The sequence below is a fragment of the Glycine max genome, chromosome 12 (assembly GCF_000004515.6).
Source record: "Glycine max cultivar Williams 82 chromosome 12, Glycine_max_v4.0, whole genome shotgun sequence".
Classification (NCBI taxonomy): domain Eukaryota; kingdom Viridiplantae; phylum Streptophyta; class Magnoliopsida; order Fabales; family Fabaceae; genus Glycine; species Glycine max.
This window is the reverse complement of record NC_038248.2, coordinates 33742184-33763827: the sequence shown is the minus strand read 5'-3', so window position 1 is coordinate 33763827 and position 21644 is coordinate 33742184. Positions and strand designations below refer to the sequence as shown.

At 34.0% G+C, this 21644-nt stretch overlaps 1 protein-coding gene and 1 long non-coding RNA gene across 7 annotated transcripts; both read right to left on the bottom strand.

The window, feature by feature from the left end:
• Positions 1–8116: 8116 nt before the first annotated feature.
• LOC100813614 (uncharacterized) lies at positions 8117–12500 on the bottom strand. 5 transcript variants are annotated; one of them, XR_005887406.1, is made up of 8 exons: positions 12217–12500; positions 10404–11942; positions 10082–10296; positions 9331–9842; positions 9187–9255; positions 8776–9116; positions 8595–8687; positions 8117–8515 (listed from the first exon to the last, which is right to left on the bottom strand). It is a non-coding gene; the product is annotated as an uncharacterized lncRNA (long non-coding RNA). The 5 variants fall into 5 exon arrangements; XR_005887410.1 differs by having other exon boundaries at positions 10115–10296; positions 12219–12499; XR_005887408.1 differs by having other exon boundaries at positions 9331–9829; positions 10115–10296; positions 12219–12496.
• Positions 12501–13885: 1385 nt separating this feature from the next.
• LOC100804175 (probable magnesium transporter NIPA4) lies at positions 13886–19878 on the bottom strand. Of its 2 annotated transcripts, none has more exons than XM_003540103.5 (9): positions 19298–19878; positions 18404–18460; positions 17803–17893; positions 17570–17730; positions 17352–17479; positions 17114–17251; positions 15241–15333; positions 14536–14641; positions 13886–14424 (listed from the first exon to the last, which is right to left on the bottom strand). In XM_003540103.5, exons 1-9 carry the CDS (start codon positions 19464–19466, stop codon positions 14315–14317), a joined length of 1053 nt encoding a protein of 350 aa, XP_003540151.1. In that variant the 5' UTR covers positions 19467–19878; the 3' UTR covers positions 13886–14314. The 2 variants fall into 2 exon arrangements, 1 of the variants encoding a protein (XP_003540151.1); XR_001383943.3 differs by lacking the exon at positions 13886–14424 and adding an exon at positions 15589–15673 and having other exon boundaries at positions 19298–19837.
• Positions 19879–21644: the final 1766 nt, after the last annotated feature.

Below are 21644 nucleotides of genomic sequence, written 5' to 3'. Positions count from 1 at the left end.
AGAATATTAGTTAGGTTAGTATACATATGTTAAGTTAGTATTAATTGAGCTTTCGGTTAGTTTTTGATAATATTATTTTGTTTAGATTTTGTAAATTAGTATGGTATTATTTGTTTTATATATGTGTAGATTTTGGTTAGTTAGCTTAGGTGGTAATTTTAAATTTTAAGTAGTACCTTAAAATAATAAAATTATTTGTGTTATACATATATGTTATAATTTTAGTTGGTATCTAATTATTTGTGTTATACGGTACATTAGTTGTAGTTAATTTGTTAATATGAATTTATTGAAGTTTTTTAAATTGGTATGTTATTATTATTTGGTTTAGATCTTTTAGATTTGTATGGTATTATTTATGTTATATATATATGGTATGTTAGGTTTAGTTAGAATGTTAATATTATTTAGTTTACTTATTTTTTATTTTTTATTGGAATATATGATACGTTGTTAATTATATATATATTGTTTAAATTTTTGTTTCCATAGTATTTTTTGGATTTATTTTAATTTATTTGTATAATATATTTTATTTAATTTAAATTTTATTAATCAGAAAAAAAAATTGGTAACTTATTTAAATTTATGTATGTATTTTAATTTTTAATTTTGTTATTTGTATAGTATTTTAGTTAGTATTTTAAGTTTTGTATGTATTTTAATTTATTAGGATAGTATATTTAAATTTTATTATTTGTATCATATATTTTGTTGTTCAAATTTATGTATTTTGTTATTTATTCAGATTTTAATTAATTTGTTGTAAGTGAATTTAATTTTTTTAATGTTAAATTTTTGTTGTCAATTTTTTGTATTATATTTTATTTTACAGTATCAATGGCATCTTCGTCGTCATGTTCATCAAGTATACAAATTAAGTCTGGTCCAATAGATGGAGACGTTTTATGGATGCAACCTAAACATGTTTAAGAACATGTTTGGAATGGGGAACCAGACACAAAATTACACATCAGACGAGTTGTCCCGATTTATCAAGGTCAAGAAGAAATACCAGAGGAAATTATTCTTCTGCTTTGACAATCTGGTTTTTATTGGATAATGAAGATGGGCTACCTAAAAATAAATTCGTCATTAATTACTGCCTTGATTGAAAGATGGAGGCCCGAAACACATATGTTTCACATGAGATGCAGAGAGTGTACGATTACTCTTCAAGACGTCTCTGTATTATTAGGTCTGCGTGTTGATGGGCACCATTAATTGGTCAAACTAATCTTGATTGGGCTGAATTGTGTGAAGAATTGTTGGGAGTTAGACCACAAGAAGGTGAACTTCAAGGCAGTGTGGTCAAATTAAGTTGGCTGGCTCACCATTTTTCACAAATAAATATTCATGACGGTAACGTAGAACAACTACAAAGGTTTACTCGTGCATGGATCCTCAGATTCATAGGAGGTGTTCTATTTGTTGACAAAAGCAGCAGTAAAGTTTCCCTAAGGTACCTCCAATTTTTACGTGACTTTGAACAGTGCAGCACGTATGCATGGGGACCTGCCGTGCTTGCTTATTTATATAGAGAGATGTGCAGCGCCACCGATTACAAAATTAAATCAATCAGAGGTATGTGCATCTTAATCCAAATGTGGGCATGGGAACGCTGCACGACTTTGGCTCCAAAGAGAACCCCCCGTATTAGAAAATAAACCACTCGGACATAGGTTAGTTGTTTTAAAAATAAGATTTCATTTGAAAATAATTAATAATGTAACGCGCCGCCACTAATTATTTCATATTTTTTTTAGGTGGCTGCAACGTGGAAACCAACATATTGGCAATGATGATCTGATAGTTTTTCGTCGCAAATTAGATATCATGAAACGACATGAGGTAAGAAGATCGTTATGTATTCGTTAAATAATAAATAAAATGTCATGTTTAATTCAAAATTAACAATTGTGTTATTGTATGCAGTTTCTGTGGGAGCCTTACACAACAATTGTTATGTCGACGTTGCCTCCAATTTGTTTGGTTGATAGTGTAGTGTGGTGCATAGTGGTGCCACTCATTTGTTTCCATGTTGTTGAGTGACATCAATCTGATAGAGTATTGCGACAATTTGAAATGCAACAGCCTATTCCCAAGTGTCCTTCGCAACCACTGAATATCCATGGCCTAATGCTGAAAGGAAAACAAGATGAAAATTGGTTTCAGCTGTTGGCCTCAATGATCAGTCAATGGAACAATCGAGCTGGGTTTAGGGTCGACATTTATCCTCGACAGGAGGACCTATTGAGTTTTAACTCCGATTACATGGTCTGGTATAGGCGAAAAACAAAGATGTTTGTCGACCCAAAGAATGCAAACACAGCTACATTGGTATTTATTTCTTTTTGAATATTTAACTTCAATTTATTTTTTAAAGCATTGACATTAATTTCCAGATCCTAATAATTGCAGGGTGAAGTTGCGGAGACATTATAGTATATGGTGTCACCACAAGGGAGGAACACATGGACAGTTGATGATCTCGTGCCTTATGTGGAGAAGATAACGATTTTATCCGAAGAGCAAGAGAGGATCACTGAGTCTGTGGCACAACAGTTTCACATGCTTCAGTCAAGTGTTGAAACTCGGGGTTTTGATAGACGAATGGAGGTTGTTGAAGCGGAAGATTTTTCCCAACAAATGGAGCAGCGTGGCCATGGAATGTATTACACGGCACCAACATTTTCTCAATATCCTTCGCAGATGTATCAGTATCCTTTCGAAGGTCATGACACTGATATGTCTGCAAGCGAACATTCATTTGGTGGTGTTGCGGAAACACATCCTCATTTTTCATGGCCGACTATGACCCCTTCGCAGCAACATGATGCCCCGATGGCAACACCTAACGCACCATTAGCTCCGCAATGGAATGTACCCGGAGCAATACATGATATGGGTGACTTATTAGGTGTTGATTTGCATCACAAGTTTTCTGCTGAGGCTGATCAAGAAGGGCGGAGACAGCGCGCAAGAAGAAATGCTGATCGTCAAGCCCGAAGGTGGGATCGACCATGTGGCACATCCTCACGCCATCACGGACATCATAATGAATGATGTTGATGTCTCTGTTTAAAATTGTTGTTGTATGTTTGTAATTTGAATTTGACACTTAATTTATGGTATCTCATTTATTAAGCCTTACTTATGGATACATTTTATGTCGCGCATCAAACTAGAATAATAAATAAAGTTATAAAAAAAACTAAAGTAGACAAATGAAAATAAGTAATGGTATTAACTAACGACGAACACCAATTTCAACTTCTAAATGTAATTTTATTTCATTACATGCATCAATTTGGACTTTTTCCACCAACCTATTTGCTCAAATTATAAGGTTCATCATCAGAAGCTGCATAGATTTGAAGGGTTTATGGCTGAGGGTTTAGGGTTTAAGGTTTAGGGATTATAGTTTAGGGTTTAGTGGTTAGGGTTTAAGGTGTAGGGTTTGGGGATTAGGGTTTAGGGCTTGGGGATTAAGGTTTAGGATTTAGGGTTTAGGATTTACAGTTTAGTGTTTTATGTTTGAGGTGTATGGATTTGGGTTTAGGGTTTAGGGTTTTGGGGTTAGGGTTTAGTGTTTTATGTTTGAGGTGTAGGGATTAGGGTTGAGGGTTTGTGGATTAAGGTTTAGGGCTGAGGGTTTAGTGTTTATGGTTTAGGGTTTAGTGTTTGAGGTGTTGGGATTAGGGTTTAGGGGTTAGGGATTAAGAGACTGTTACATTCCAAAATAAGTAATGTTAAAGATATAACTAAACTACACAAATCAAAATATGTAATGTTTCTAACACACGCTTTCATTGAAGACCACAAAGTCAATACATTTAAGACAACTTAAACCAATACAAGTATCAATTTCGAAAATATGTAATGTTTCTAACACACGCTTTCTCCTTTAGTATCAATATCGAAAATAAGTAATGTATAAATTTTCTGACAAAAGTACACCTTCAAACTTAACTAACTAACGATTTCATTGAACACCACAAAGTAAATACATTGAACAGAACATAAACCAATACAAGTCACTCATCTAACATACATAAATCAAATAAATGAATTACTCCCACGGTCAGATTGCATTGGACATCGGCACCTATTGTGCCCTTCTGCTCCACATCTACTACATTTTTTTCGGTGCTCAGATGGTTCGAGCCAATCCATCTCGTTCCTTATCCTTGTTGATTTTGGCCGACCTTTCGCACGAATTGTAGTTGGGTCAGGGATAAGTGTCCATGCGTCATCAGAAGGAGGAATAACCGCTCCATTCCCAAGAGGCCACCATTGTGCGGAGTAAGCTTTTAAGATGTGCTCATTTGTGTAAACAACATCTATATATTGGTAGTAGTTCATGCTCACGTAACCACAAGCTGCAATAATGTGTGAACATGGATAGTGAAGCGCAGAATACCTTCCGCATTGACAATGATGACCATTCAAGTTAACTGCCCACTTTTGTCTGCCACGTTGCGTTATAGGGTTGAAGGTCTCCTCTACTTCAAACCTTGTGGAGTGGATATCATACACACGAACGATGTGCGAACAAGCTTGTTCTTTATTTTTTCTAAGTTCTTTAACAAGCTTTGAACAATATACTTGTCCTTCATTTAACTGTCTTTGGGCTTGGCGGCCACGATCAACAAAGTACTTTCGACACCTATTGTATGTTGATTTGACCAACGCTGTTATGGGAATGTTGCGACAATCCTTCAAAACCTTATTGATACATTCTGAGAGGTTGGTTGTCATGTGACCATATCGACGTCCTTCTCTATCATAAGTCATCGTCCATTTTTCCTTTGAAATGCGATCAATCCATGTTGCTATGGCTGGACTCAGTTGACGAAATTTTTCTAAATTTTGATCAAAAAAATGTGCTTACAAGGAGTGTAGGCTGCATAAAATTAGTTATGAACAACAATTTTAAGTATATATGAAACTTAAATTAACGTGACCATCAAATATGAAATCTTACCCAATTTCTTCAACATTTCTTTTTGTTTGGCATTATTGAATTTGCGATTGAAATTGATTGCCATGTGTCGGACGCAGTAAACATGATAACCGTGGGGAGGTTGCCAACCAAGTGTTTCGTTAGCCACAACAGACTTTATACTCGCGTGACGATTAGATATGAGATAAATACCATTTTTATTTGTTACGTGTTCACGCAAGTGTGCCAAAAATCATGACCACGCTGTCAACGTCTCACCTTCGACCACGGCGAATGCTAAAGGAAGGACACCACCATTTCCATCTTGTGATGTGACCATTAAGAGGGTCCCATGGTATTTGTCATACAAATGTGTGCCGTCAACTTGTATGATTGGCTTACAATACTTGAAAGCCTCTTTACATTGACCAAAAGTCCAAAACACTCTATGAAACTAACGGTGTTCGTGACTAACTGTATTCTCAATAATAAAATCGTCATGTAGTATTTGAAAATATGATTCAAGAGAATGATTTTGCATGTGTGTTAGCCACGACGACAGTTTCGCATATGACTTTTCTCAATCGTCATATTCTATTACAATGGCTTTTTGTTTCGTCAACCAAGCTTTTTTGTACGACACCTTGTACGCAAATTCACTGTTAATCCTATCTTGAATCAAAGAAACTTTTATTGATGGATCTTCTCTGGTCATGCCTGTCAATAGAATAATAAAATTTAAATGACAATTAACGCTAAAGAATAACATAATATGAACATAAAATACGTACCTACTACACAAGTGGCAATTAAATCTGAATCAAGCTTCTCGTGATCTTGGCTCATGGTCATATTGAGACATGTGTGTGGTCCACCCCATTGAGTGACTTTCCATGAATCAGTTTTTTTAGATAAAATTGCCCTCATATAGAAAGGGCAAGGACAATCTGCATTTTTATTCAAGCAACAAACGACATACTTATTCCATTTGCTTTCAATCACTTTGAAACTTTGATGCACATTCATAACATATTGTTTGACTGCATTCTTGACCGCATCTTTACTATCAAAATCCATGCCAACATATAATTCTTGGCCAACATTAAAACTGGATGGCATCTCCAAACCACAAATGTCCTCCTCATCAGGATGACTCCAGTTGATATTATTATAATGCAAAACATCATTCCAAAATGGATTTTCAATTCCTTGTACACCTAATAGTCCAAAAAAAATTCAAATCATACTTATTTAGCATTAAATACAATTGTCGTCAAATAATAAATGTATTGACGTATTTTTTAAGAGGAAATTATACCTTCTGCTGGGTGAACAATTCTTACTGGTTGAATCATGTCGGTGACTTCATCGTCTGTATCAGTTATACCGTCAATACTATCATCTTCGTCTAAAGACTCTTCCACGTATGAGTTAGACACAAGATAATCATCATCATCTTCATCACCATGTAAATTGCTCACATTTCTTGACGATTGCGTCTCATTATTAGATAAATTATTTCCACATGATGTAAGAAAATTTGTAGAATTAAACATAGAACCACCAGCCACATCCTTTTCTATGTACAATTCCAGAACTGACATTTGATCTTGTTGTTGAAAACTTTCGAGCATGGTTTCAACATCTTCGTCATCACAAATTTGCAACGCAACATATTTTCCAGATACTAAAAATCTACAACTGATAGCGCAAATAATTTCATTATTTTCTAACTTTACCTTATCTCCAATTTTTTTTCTTCAACGCATTGAAACTAATTTCACGTTTAATCTGAATCATTTTTTTACTGCCTTCAAATATTACACCATCATTTCCTTCATATATCCTTCCATTGAAATACAACACTGTTATAACCGAATTCATGATGTACCTACAAAAACAATATTTTAATTAATTAATCATAATAAATTCAAAATTGTAAAATGTAATTACAAAAAATCCCTTTAACACAATTTGACATGAAAACTTTATTCTATAAAAAAATTATTAACTTTAAATATTTTTTATGGTAAACATTTTAAAAAATAAATGATTCCAAGGTAGTAATTTTAAAGCCCAAATAAACCATAAACAAAGTTAGTATTATTTATAAATAATTCATTTTAACAATAATAACTTCAACATACGTACTTCAAATAAATATAATGGGAAAAAAATTTAATTTTAAATACCGTTCAAGTTGAATGCTCATAAATTTTTAGTACACACCAACAAATCATGAACTTCAACCTTATCTAATTAAAAAATTACTATAACTTTATATTAAAATAAATTTCCACACTCAAAATACTTACTTCAAATAATTATGATGTTACAAATTTTTTTTCTTTCAAACACTTTTGACAATACCCGCTTGATCAATTTTTAACACACTAACAAAGTATCAACACCAATCTAATCTAATTAAAAATATACTAAAAATTTCATACTTACAAAATTTTTTCCAGACTCAAAATATTTTCTTCAAATAAATATGATGTCAAATTTCTTCTATTTTATACACACAAACAAGCATATAAAATATAAAACTAATTTAATTAAAAAATTAATAAAAACTATACATTCAAACTGCTCTAAAAAATTACTTAAAAAAATTTATAATACAAATTATTTGACTGGAAATTACGAACCTGATTGACAAATTTAAGCCTCAAGAAGCAAATTTCAAACCTTATGCGGACAAATTTAAATCTCAAGAAACGAGAACACTCACAGTTTTGGAAACTGAAATCTAGTTTTGAACACACAGCAACACTGAAGCAATTTTCGCGTATATAAAGACACTAAATCGCCATCCGAAATGGCTATTCCCTTCAGTGCCCTAACTCGTCAATGGCAGTTGCAACTTGCCCTTAACTCGCCAATGACAGTTGCAACTTGCCTTTGGCCTGCCATCTGAAAAAGCAAGCCTGCAACCTGCCACCTGAGCCTACAACTGCAACTTGGAACTCGCCAGTTGGACTGGCGGTTCCCTATGCATGGCGATATCGCCATTGCCACTGACGACTCCTTCGCAAACAGCAAACTCGCCACTGGCGGTTTGCATGGTGCATGTATGCAAATAACGTAAAAAACAGCCCCCTCGCGAAAATACTTTCAAAATGACCCCATCTGAAAAAATAGTTTATAAAAGCGCCCCAAACAGGGAAATTTGCCACAAAGGTCACTTCCCAAATTAAAAGGTAAATATAATGGCCACATAAGATAACAAACAAAGGCCACATACAGAAAAAAAAAAAAAAAAGTTATTGTAAAGGCTAAATAATGTCAAAACATATTGTCCATCCATTTACATGGTGTCACGGGCAACCTATTCCCCCACAATAAAAAAAATTGTACAAGTTCCCTTCTTTCAAAAAACATTGTTTGCCCCAATAAGCCCTAGATTCCACTATGTTGTCCTTCATTTAACACGTGGCTACTCTGAGTGTTCCCAAATGGCACATAGCCTTGGCCTTCTACTTTTTTTGTGGATGATCCCACGTGTTGATGGGAATACTTACTGTTGTTGCTGCTTTGTTTTTTGTTGATTTGTTGAAGTTGCTTAACCTGATTGCATCAACACATGTAAGTTCCAAAAAAATGTAAACATGTTCAAAAACTAATTGAATAGATATTATATTTTTACCTTGTGATTTGTAGCAGCAACCACACATTGAGCAACAGTATAAGCTTGTATTTTCTTACCAATGGTTGGGATTAAAGGGTGGTTTTTCTTTCCCTAAAATAATATGAAAAACATATGGACCTTCAATTACAAAAAATTCAAGGGAATATGTCACACCACATCCTGAATGCATAATATTTACCTTTCCTTTTGTATTTTGGTCATGAGATCCCACACCAGCAGCAGTAGAGGGTGCACTTTTGGAAACACGTGTAGTTGGTGGTTTAAGAATTTTTGGAGCACCAACAATAGCTGGTTTCAGAGCAGCACTAGCAGTAGCTTGTTTTGGAACAACAACAACAACAGAAGCTGTTTTTTAACACTTGCAGAAGGTGTAGTTGGACCAATAGCAGTAGGTGGTTTTGAGCAGCACCAGTAGATGTTGGTTTTTTCACAGCATCAGAAGTTAATACTTTTGGAACACCAACAAGATTTGATTGAGGCATCCCACATTCCTTCCTCTTTTTTACTTGGCTTAGTCACCTACATATTAAATTTAGCATTTATAAGTAATTGCTAAAAACAATAAATAGTGTCAATAAAATTTACACACTTTTGCAGATTCAACATGTTGTTCCTGTTTTAATTGAGCAGTTTGGCGCACTTGATTCATTCTATTGCTCTGCATACTCATAAAGAGGTATGTTAATATATACACACAAATAATAATGGAAGAATTATTAACTAGCAAATATACCTCATTAATCCCAGATCCTGTCAAATTAACTGTTGTGCCATCACCATCTACTTCATTATCAAATTGTGGATTTGTAGCATCAACATTGACAGTGGCACCAACTGGATTTTCATTTGGAGTCACAGAATCAATGACTGCCTCATTGACTTCAACAAATTCATCAACAGTCTCAGGTTAAGGGGGTGGTACAGGGCATTTCCCAACATTGTGACCAACTTCCCTGCATCTACCACATTTTTTCTTTGTACATGTCCTTCTATATTTGGTAGCACTAGGTTCTTCATCTGGCTCCCTTCTCCTTAATTTCTTGGGTCTTCCCACACCTTGTTTATATTCAGGGGGTAGTATGCTTTCAGCAGGAGTCTCAGGCCAATTGATAGGACCATTAATTGCTGTAATTGCATGCTCATAGCATTTCATGTAAGTATCCTTTAGATAATACTTGTCAACATAGTCTTCTGGTTCTTGACTGTTGTCTTGAATGGCAGCACAAGCATGTCTGCAAAGAATACCTGTTATTTCCCAAAGATTTCAAGAACAAGACCATGAATTGAGATTTACAATAAACTTATCACTCAACATTGAATGTGAGACTTCAAAGACTAAATGGCCAGACAATGTTGCAAACCAATTTCCACTTTTCCCTAGCACACAATATTGTGCTATTGAAAGCGTCACACAGGTTATTCATCAATACATCACATTTAGTGTAATAAGAAAATGTGTGCTTACGCCATAATTTAGTTCCAACCTTAATTAACCAGTCATAGGCTTCATTATTCACCTCTTTGATATGTTCATCTTCTCATCCCATGCCTCCTCAAAGCTAGCCTTAGCAGCCCTCATCATCAAATTTCTTAGCAAGGTTCCACCAACAAACTTATTTTTGAAATTATTATAAATATGTCTCTCACACACCCCGTGCTCTACATCTCCCAACAATTCATCAAAAACTAAGTTCAGGCCCTACAATGCATGCACATACAACAACAACAATGAGTTTTGCAAACTGTAGTAGATCACTAATAAAATATAATCATGGAAAAGATATTTATAAAAAATAGTAAACTAACCTTTTGTCGGTCTGACATGAAGACCCACTTATATGTCCTCACATCCCCAATGTCTTGAAATAGTAAAGTTAGGAACCATTTCCAACTTTCCTTTGCCTCAAACTCAACTATAGCCTATGCCAAGGGGAAATATTGATCTTCCATCTCTGCCCACTGCAGCCAGCAATATGCCTCCATAAGGGGTCTTTAGATGGCATCCATCTACCCTTATGAATGGTCTACAAGCAGCCAAAAAACTTCTTTTACACCCGTCCAAGCACATATAAAATGCTCCAAATCTTGGTTGCACATCAAGGGAAGGTCTGAGTAACTCTATCTTACAAGTGTTTCCTTTTTTTTTTCAACATAACACAGCAACATATGAATTTAACAAGGAGTATTGCTTAGTGGCATCCCTTTCAACATCTTCAATAGCCAATTTTCTAGCCCAATCTGCCCAAGCCTGAGAAATACCAACACAGAAATTCCTTCTAATGTTATCTTGAATTTATCTCTGACAACCTTTGCTACCCATTTGGACCCAGATTTTTTTGTCAAACACTCTGCCACACCTATGTCCATCCACTAAAGTTTGAACCCTACAAGTTTGCTTGTTTGTCACCTTGCTACACAGTATGATAAATGTGCATCCCTCTTGTTTACATCTCATCCTTACTCTTAATGAATCATTCTTGAAAATTTTTAGTTGTCTACCATTCAACACTGCATGTTCCAAAAATGCTTTCTTGAATTCTTTCATGGATGAAAAATCTATACCTTTCTTAAACTTGAATTGTTTACACAATTCCTCCTTCTTAAAAGTATATGGAGTTACTTTGGGTATTACATTTCCCTCAACATCACTGTCTTCAATGTCACTAACTAGTTCCTCACTAAAATAGTCTTCCTCAATTTGGTGCATGTGCATTTCATCATCCACAACTAACTCAAACCGGAATGCAGAACCAAATGTGACATGACTGTCAAAGCCAATGCCACTGCCACTGCACCTGCATCTTGTGAAAAATGGTCATCGCTATCTTCATCATTTGGCTGATCGCCAGTTCGCCACTACAAACATCCCTGCTACTATTTTGTTTAGACTGACCAACACCATCAACGTTTTCAGACTCACCAACATTCAGAAAGTGACCATCCTCACTACCAAGTTGTTCCTTCCCACACACGTTAACTGTGTCATCATCAACTTGCTCTACAATTTCAGCAATTGACACAGTGTGTTCAACATAAATCCCTACTTTACACTTATTCAACAATGCAAACTTGGGCAATTTCAATGCATCATTGTCATTCATAAATGGTTTCAGGTTCCCTTCAAATTGTGCATCCTCTGCTTTCCACCAAAATTTCATTTTACCATCATAGACTAAACCCTTCAGCAATCCCACACCTTCAAAGAATGACCATGTATCAATGTTCAGGCCATGGAAAGTATCCTTTTTAACATCAGCATAATGCAAGGATGGCTCAAACTTGAACTTTCCCATGTGGTGCATTACAACCATGAATTCTTCTCTTGTCCAATCCATGTTGTATAACCTACCAAAAACACAATTAATATGCCAAATTAATTATTCCCAATTTAAACCCATTAAGACCCCCCCCTTCCCCAAAATAAAATCAACATAAATCGAAATCCAAATTTATAGATATCAGTTTACAAACAACCAAAACCCCACAAAAATCGAAACCCCCAACATGGAAAATTTATAAGTGATCATAGTTAACACCTTAACCCAAATTAAATACTACAATGACACATTAATCACTTATCGCAAAAACAACTTCAGCACTGTTTAACAGAATCACACACACATCGTTGAAGAAACGTTGTTGAAGTCCATAAACGAAAGCTTCAACACGGATCTTCCTCCAAGGACCGAAACGCCTCTCAATGGTCAAACAAACGCCATTGAGGCACCCATACTACACCGTTCAATCTTCAAACTCCGTTCACATAGTCCACAAGAGAAGTTAACGGTGTTTATGCTCTTGCAAACAAGTGAGGTGTGAAAAATAGGTTCTCTATTTTTTTTTAAAATAATAATAATCCTCATCAGCAAACACAAAAGGCTATAACAATATGACTATTAAATCATTTGTCACATCACTCTTTCCCATCACTATTTTTTAGGAACTAAAAACACGCAAGACCTATATTTAAGGGGGGAAAAACATACTTAAACCGTAAGATAATAATGTCGTTCATTGTCTTATAAAGTTTAGATATTTTGCTGGTCCAAGAGTTTATAATTTAATTCCAATTTATATTCAAACTTTTATTATAATTAAAATGATACGAGTTTATTGATTAAAAAAATGTACACGTGCATGCTAATGAAATCACTATTTTTCGCGTTACCATATTTTAATTTATAATAATATACAAATATATCAAAAACTACTTTTAAAATTTTTGTCATACATATTAATTTAAATTATATGACGATGTAAAAAATATTTTAAATTCTTTTCTGCGTTTTTTTTTTGGGTTTATCATCATAAACGTTTCTTTCTGCTTGTTAATATATTCAGCTTTATATATGAATAAACTTTCTATTAATTGCTAATCATTTATGGATATTTTAAACTTGAGAAAGATTGTCAGATGTTAGTCTTAAAGAAGATACATAGGGTGAGTTTGATTCTGATTTTGTTTTAGTATTTAAAAATTATTTTAGAATACAGTTTTAAAAAAATAATAATTCAGTTAATAGAAGTAGAAGAAAAGGATGATAAGTGGGGGGTGTGCTGTCCCTATTGGGCTGGGCCCTTCCCCAAAAGGCCCCACCGTCGGGGCATAAGCGCCCTCTTGCTAATATTAAAAGAATATTGTATCACAATATATGTTTAAAAATATTTATTTATTACAGATTTTAATTATATCATGTTAACATTACAACTTATATTTTTCTTATCATACTTTTATGGGGATAGCTCAAGCGACGCACCAGAATCATTAGTAAAGGTTTTAAGATTAAAGTATTTTTATTATCATAAAAAGAACAGTAGTAAAAAAAATAGAGCGTCATTACAATTTACTCTTTTAACATTCATGGCTTATGTTGAGTTTTGTATGAAACCTGGAATGTTCAACCATCATTACCGATAGCACAACCACAACAAATATGGCCAATATTAGTTGTTTACAGATGAAACAATTACTGTGATGTTTTACATCCATTTATCTCAATCCTATTAAGCACCAATAAATTATGCAGTTGGCCAGATCAAGAGAACTTACCCCCACTCCAAGCATAGAACTCTGATGTAACAAGTATTTTATTTTACATCCCTGTTCACCACGGTAAAGCTATGAATATGATGCACGCTAAGATATTTATCAAGTGAGGAAAGGAAAAGACTAGGGCCTATGGATTTTGTTATACCATATATTTCCCAGAAAGATGCCAAGACCATGCGTAGTGCTAAATCTACAAAGCGACTAAAATTTAAAACAATCCACCGTATTTAACGATGCATTTGACCTGGAATCTACACATCCTAATTTTTATATTTAGCTCCAACAAGCACAAAATATTGAGGTCAGCTCGAGTTCAAATGGCAGCAGACACTGATAATAACATTGCAATGCTGTCCAGTTCAAAATTTGATGATGAATATTTTCATTTAACTGAGGTACACTATATATAATCAATGTGCAGAAAATTACATTGGCCTTTGTCTCCGCTATGGAGTGTAGAGGGGCATGCTAGGCAAGATCAGAAAGCATAATCATCGGGAGACCAAAAGAACAGTGATAGGAAACTCACATCCTTCGACTCCAACTGTATCAGGTAAAAAATATGATGGGGAGGGAAATAATCAGTAAATTACAGACGACCTTGGCAAAATCCCTCCCCAGCGCCTCAAGCTCATTTAGAAAAGCAAGATGTGATGCAAAGAATATATCATGGCGATCTCATGGCTTCTTGCCGTCTAAGAGGAATGCCTTCACCACCATCAAAGCCATCCTCTTCTGAATGCTTAGGAAGTCTAACAGATAAAGATGGTTGTAAACCTGCACATGAAGAAAATATTAACAAAGTCATGTCTGAAGAAAGTGCATGTGAGCACGAGAGTGTAATCTAAAGTTACATGAAATTGCTACTGTAGGATCACTAGATCATACCATCAGCCATATCCTTAGTTTTGTGAAGAAGAAAAGTTCCTGATAGAATGGTCACAAACCCACATATTTCTGTGATAACTTGTGTTGGACTTTGTCTATCCCAGTCCTGACATCAAAATCAATTCTCAATCAAAGGTCAACCCTAAGATATGGCAAAGAGGGGACAGACATTGAATGTGAAAGTAACAATTAAACTGATTTTTTTTTTTAACAGCAACAATTAAACTGATGATTTGCACATCAGATTCAAGACAAATAGTGAGACAAAAATTAAAGATTTGCATCTCCATATGCTTGTTAAGGGAAAGAGCAAAAGAAGTTTCACACCCTATTGAAATTTACGAGAAAACAATTTTCACATCAAGACGTAAATGCCTCAGCAGACACTCGTTTATTCATAAAAGCATTCACCTCTCACACTTCATTTGCAAGCAGTTCTTTACACAGGTATATGCAGGGACCTACCAAGAGAATCTTGACTAGCAAATAAAATTAGGTTCACATAGTTATAGGCAACAACCAGCATGCAAGTATCATTGAAGATCTAGTGGCAACACCAAAACAAAATGATATTAAGCATTGCCTTAACAAACACAGATTATACAATATACAATCAATCCGGATTATTTTAACACAATTTATACAATCTTAAAATTAGAGTAATGAAGCAGTGTCTAACTATACCAGTTAGGTAACAAAACTTACCTTAAACATAATAACACTAGCCACAATGGTAAATGTAGTGAACATAACATAATATATGGGAGATACCACTGCCGTATTAAAAGTATCCAGTGCCTGATTGCAGAAATGAAAAAAATATTATCACATGAATTATAAAGCAGAAAAAACTATTCATCAACCCCCCCCCCCCCCCAAAAAAAAAAATGGTGACAGTATGTAAAAGTAATTGCCTAATACTAGTAAGTAGCAGAATCATGACAAATCGACATCCAGCACCAAGGAAACATATAGCTTTATCCTAATCCAGCATATCCAAGTTTAAAGCCAAAGAGAAAATGAACTTGTTCACATAATAAACCATCCAGATACCTAAACCCAAGTTTGTCAAACTCGAGAGTCTACGTAACCCGGGCAACATTTGTAGACTCGATTCGTAAACTCGTAAAAGTTTTACCTAATATAAAAAATAATATAAAAAAAACTATTAATGACATATTTGCATAACATTAAACTTTTAACACAACAATAAATCAACATTTCAACTTCATAATATAGCAAGTAACAAATAACAACAATAAAGTGTGATAGTACATTAGTACTACAAAAGATCAAACCATTAAAATGACCAAATCATATATAAATTAAAAGTGTTTGATAGCAAGTTAACTCGTTTTCTCTACCTAGACCAGTAAAATCATAGGAGTCTAAGAGCTAACTTGAGTTTGACATCCATGTCCAAAGTTGCCTTTATGTGCATTTAGATTTAAGAGGAGTGCTAGCAACACAACTCTTTCAACGCATTCTTTATTATTGATTAAAATTTATTGGAAACTACAAAATTATGAGTGGGGGCTCATTAAATATGGAATACGACCCACACATATTTGAGATTTTTAATAAACATCAGCCAATAATAAATAGTGTTGCTAACATTTCCCTTAGGGGGGATATTTGGTATACAAAGTCTTTTTTCATCCCCGAGAATCATGTCTCCAAGGAATTATATTTCCTGGGAATGTCATAAATATGTTCGGTTTGTCTAAGATATTCCCAGGAATGAAAGACATAATTATACAAAAAACTTTCACCCTTCGTAGGAATCTTGGATTCCCAACCCCTCCCATGGGAAAGTTTTAGTGGGAAATTTAATTAAAAAACAATTCCTGGGAATGATTTTTAAAATATTTATACCAGACATAGGAATTTAACATTCCCAACCTAAGATTCCTAGGAAACTTTAAAAAAAAAAAACTACCAAACACCCCATTGGATTTAAATTACAAAATTCATCACAGTAGCTTTCTCATATCTTCTTCCCAAAAAAATTAAAAGACAGGGAAATCTTGGCCAACTGACAAACGAGAGTCAAACTTCTGTTTTCCTTGTTGACCTTCCTCATTTAGCTGTCAATTTTCCGATCAAGTTCTTTATCTTTAAACCAAGGGATAAAATTTTCAATCAATCACAGTAGTTTACTTAAAGATCACAAGGTTATATCAGATGGTAATATGTTTAAAGTTACAAGATTTACACAATAAAAAGAATTATGGTTCAAGAAACATATCATGCATAAGTCCAACAAGAAGATAAATAACCAACACTTAGACAATTTTATATTCTTCTCAACACAAGCAAGAAAAGATTACATACATAAAATGTTTAAAAATCAAAATACATTTAAAAAAATTGTGAGCATAAATACATGATACTTTCACAGATTTCACTGAATGGTAACAGAAATTCAATCAAACTATTTTCATGTACATGATACCTGTTGACCAAAATAAGTAGTGAAGTACATTACAAAACTTGTTGAGTGTTGACAAAAACAAGTACATAATAGTACATCAAATAAATAAAAAGTTCAGGGAACTAACAAGAAAAACTACTGTACCTTATTTAAATAATTCATTTGGGTAAGAACACAAACAATTACAACTAGAGTGAATGCCCAAGTTTGAGGGTAAATTAGCTGATTCATCCCCGACAGTGTTAACTTTATGACAATTCCAAGAGCCTTAACACTCATAACCTGTCAAAGGAAAACCTTACAATACAAATACAGGGGGGAAAATAACAAGGGGAGACAAATACTATTAGAAAGTCATCAATGACTACATAATGAGACATACCGTTAGAGAACCTACAAGGGAACAAACACCGATATAAACCATTATGTGTGTCTGGCCATAGAGAGGAATGAAGTGGAAGATAAGGATAAAAGTAGCTGTTATTACCAAAGCTGCATAAAAGAGAAATGCTGCAGTAGAAAGATTATGTTCTTGGTTAGTCGTTAAATACGATATCTATTGAGTAAAGACAGTGATATATCAAGTAGGAACATGGCTACCTGGTTCCATAGCAAGATCCCACACTTCTGAAACAGATTCAATTTCCCGTTCTTGAGGAGCATGCAAAACAATTGTTGTAGATCCCACGACACACAAAACGCAACCAAGAATTCCAAAAATATGTAGCCTCTCCCGTAAAATAATATGAGCAAGAGCAGCACTGCAAGCAAACATCACAAATCAGAATTTACCATGAGTCAAGCATCAATTTGAAGCTAAATTTTTATCATGCCTGATAATAATGCTAAGAGCACCAAGAGGGGTGACCAATATAGCTGGGGCAAATGCATAAGCTGCAAAATTGGCAATCTCCCCAACAATCACTGTTGAAATTGCAAATGTGTTAGAAAATTATAATAGAAATTTTAATCCACTTAATAGTATATGCAACTCATAGCATAGCATCTTTATATGCCCTTTGTGTCCATGCTGAGATATTCCCTTGGAAAATATGTGAAGCAAAAGAAAGGATATAAAAGAACAAGTTAGGATGAAGGTACAGGCTTTAGCAACTTTTTTTTTATTTATTCTTTATTTTGTGCAATGCATAAATTTGGATAATAAGTAGCAGAAAGATGGATTATACATGGATGAAGGGGAAAACATACAGATGAGTGCCCCTCTTTGGATTTGTTAAGGTGCTACATAGAACTCAATCTATAGTCTACAGAAGTATAGTAACTACATTACTTTCTGCACTTGTAAAATAACTGTAAAATATATATAAAAAAAAAGGCAGGAGCTCAAGAGATACACTTGGGAAAGGAAAAATCAACAATACATTCAATTCATTTGTCATTCCAAAACCAAACAGAATAATATGTATTACTCACTTGTTATCATTCCCACCCACCAAAGCGGCTCATACAAGTAAGAATAACCTCCACTTCCTGTCAGATATAATTTTGGATAGTCAGTCACTATTGCACATGATCCATCAGGGAGACAATGAACCAAAAAAATAAAAACTATTAACAGCACACGATAATACAAGTGCACTGACTTATATTATATCCATCCTAACAGAAAGAGCAAATGCTAGAGATACAGAAACATTAGGCAACAACTATTTTGTAGAGTAAATTAAATAAATCAAAGAAAAGAGACCCATATAGTTTAGAGTTAAGCATCCATTTCATTAAAACATAATATAATTTCTCTATAGGAGAAGAATAAAAGATTTCCCTAGTGATGAGTTGCTACAACATGAAAACATGAAACTAGCAGACAGTTTATCCACCGATTTCTAAAATTTAAAGCAAGATCTCAAGTCACACAAACTCCATTTTTCTTCGTGGCAATAAAGACGCGGCTAGAATAATATAGATCTATCATCATTCCATACCAAGGAGCAAAAGAAAAGAATTGTTAAAATTGCCAAAAAAAAGTTGGATGAAAATCTTAAGGATGAGAATCGAGAACATAAAAGTGTTCCCTTCCTCCTCACGCCGAGACCAAATAAGCTTATTCTACAACAATTTCTGGGCAAGAAGATATAAAAAAAAAAGCCAGGCAAAGCAACGCATCGAGTTTAAACTTGAGAGATTTGAGACAGATGAACTCGCGGCCCAAGAGAGTAAAGAAAAAAAGCTCCAGATCCCAAGAAAACTTAACCAAACACGGAAAATAAACTCAATACAAGTGAATAAAAACTCCTCGGGAGATCAGCGAAGCACGAGAAACGAGTACTAATTCAAAAGAAATCGAGAGTGAAGGATGAACGATACCGGCCCTGATTCCACTAGCACCGGCCTTCTTCAAACCCTTCTTTTTGACAATGAAGCTGGCACCGATGAAGAAGCTAGAGGAGAGAGCGAGACACAGTCCCTTTATGTTGTCGGAGGACATGCCCTCGCGCCAGCTCGAAGTCGAAGAAGAAGAAGAAGAAGTCGCCATGCCAAAACCCTAACCCTAGGTGCAGAGTGAGATCTTGCCGCGAGAAAGAAAATAAAAAATCAACAATCGGAGTGGATACAGCTGTCACAAAAGTTCTCTCCCTCAGGATCGGAAATGCTTTGCAATTGCATATGCATTTGAGATTTTGAGAGATAAGTAACCAAAAATTTACAGTGTGACTGAGACTGCTAACAAGGTTGATGACTACTATACTCCATTCTTCTTCATTCCTGCTAATCTAAATCTTTACTTGATTGGGAATTACTCTCTCTCGTTTGCCAAATTCCCAATACTCTCTTGTCTTCCTCCTCACCTCCTTTTTTCTTTCTCCTTTTTTTTTTTTTGTTTTTATCTCTATCGTACGATTAATATGAATATCACTATCTCGTCAAAAAAAGTAGTAATATGAATAATCTTATTGTTGCCATATCATCTCTCGCACAACCAATACCAAACGTTTTTTTTTTTTTTTTGTTATTTTATCGTGGAGACCCTTTTTCTATTTTCTTCATGATTTACTTAAATTTAAACAATTTTACTTATCAAGTTTTTTAATAATTCAAGCAGATTATTTGAGGGTGCATGAGTTATATAAATAATTATTGCTTAATTTATTTTTATTAATTAAAGAATCATTTTTTAATTAATTCAAGTTAAATACTCTATCTATCAACTTTGATATTGAAATTAAATTTTTGTGTAAAATTTTAAAATTTATGTAATATTATAAGACTCATAAATTTAGAATAAACAACTGATTTACATAATTATGTACATAGATGCTCTTAGTTGTAATTTTAAAAAGATTAATAATAATAATTTATCTACATCGAATTTTACGGATTAATTTCGAGTTAAAAACAATTATAATCGGCTGTTGAAGCCCATGGGGATAATAAAAGAAAATTTGCCGCCTTTTCTTATTTTAGGATCCAAAATTGTCGATCAAATCTATGCTGTTTTTTCTCAACAACAAAAAAAATCTATGCTGTTTTTTGGCTTCACTTTTATGTTTGATTGAGTAACGTCCATAAATGAAATGAAGTAGACTTTTCACTTAAACGAGTAAGCTAAAGGCTAAAGGGACAAGGTAACAAGTTTTGGGTGCACCTGTATTTTCTCATGGGTTTAATTGCATTATTGATTTCATTTTTATTAGTAATTACGAAACATCACGTTCATTCTTTATTTTTAAAGGATTATACAACAAATAAAGTAAGAAAACCGTAAAAAAAATAAAGTAATAATGAATTATCATTTTTATTACTAATACTAAACACAGTTTTGTGAGTTAAGCCTAGTTAAAAAAAATGTTTTTTTAAATGATGGTTATAGCAAAATTCACAAACATGTAGACATTGATTAGGTCAATCTAAGTGCACCCCACCTGACACGTGTTGTACCTATCCACCATTGTTGTAGAGCATTGGATTTATTATTGTTGAACTGTATGGTTTAGCTGTAATTTTTGCAACTGGTATGAAGAGTATGGGAACGAAATTTGTTGAATTTGTAAAATAGCTTTTAATCATATAAAAATATGTTTATTTACTCCATGTAAAAATCATTGGTTGTGTACTCAAAAATATATTTTTGACATTTTCATAATTCAAGTGCTACATAACCTTTCAAAATACTAAAAACATGTTTGATACCGCATCTAATAATAAAATAAACACAAAAACTACACAAATTAGCTTGTCAAATAGCAACATAAACGCAAAAGCTACACAAATCAACTTCTATTTAGACGCGGATCGAAGTGGATGTGATGGAAAAACAAACATGCAAGAAACGGTTGCATATGCAGACAATGAACACTCCCCTCCCATTTTGTTCATGGCAGTGGTGTAATTCAGTTAGGATCATTGATAAATATGAAGAAGATACAAAGGCATTGAATAGTAAGTTGTCAAAGAAAAACTATTTGTAATAAGGAGCAAGCAATAATAGATAAGATACAATACTTAAATTGAGGCCAACAAATAGATCGAGTTTTTAATTTAGGCATAAGTGAGTGGTTAAACAAGCTAATGTTATGATTAAAGTTGAAGTTTGGAGAAAACTAGAAAGCATCGAATTCAAAATGTGTTGAAGTGTTTTCAATATATGGAAATATAAATAAGGTGAAAACAAGATGGTTGCGGGAGTCAATATTGTATTGTTTGGTCTGGGACA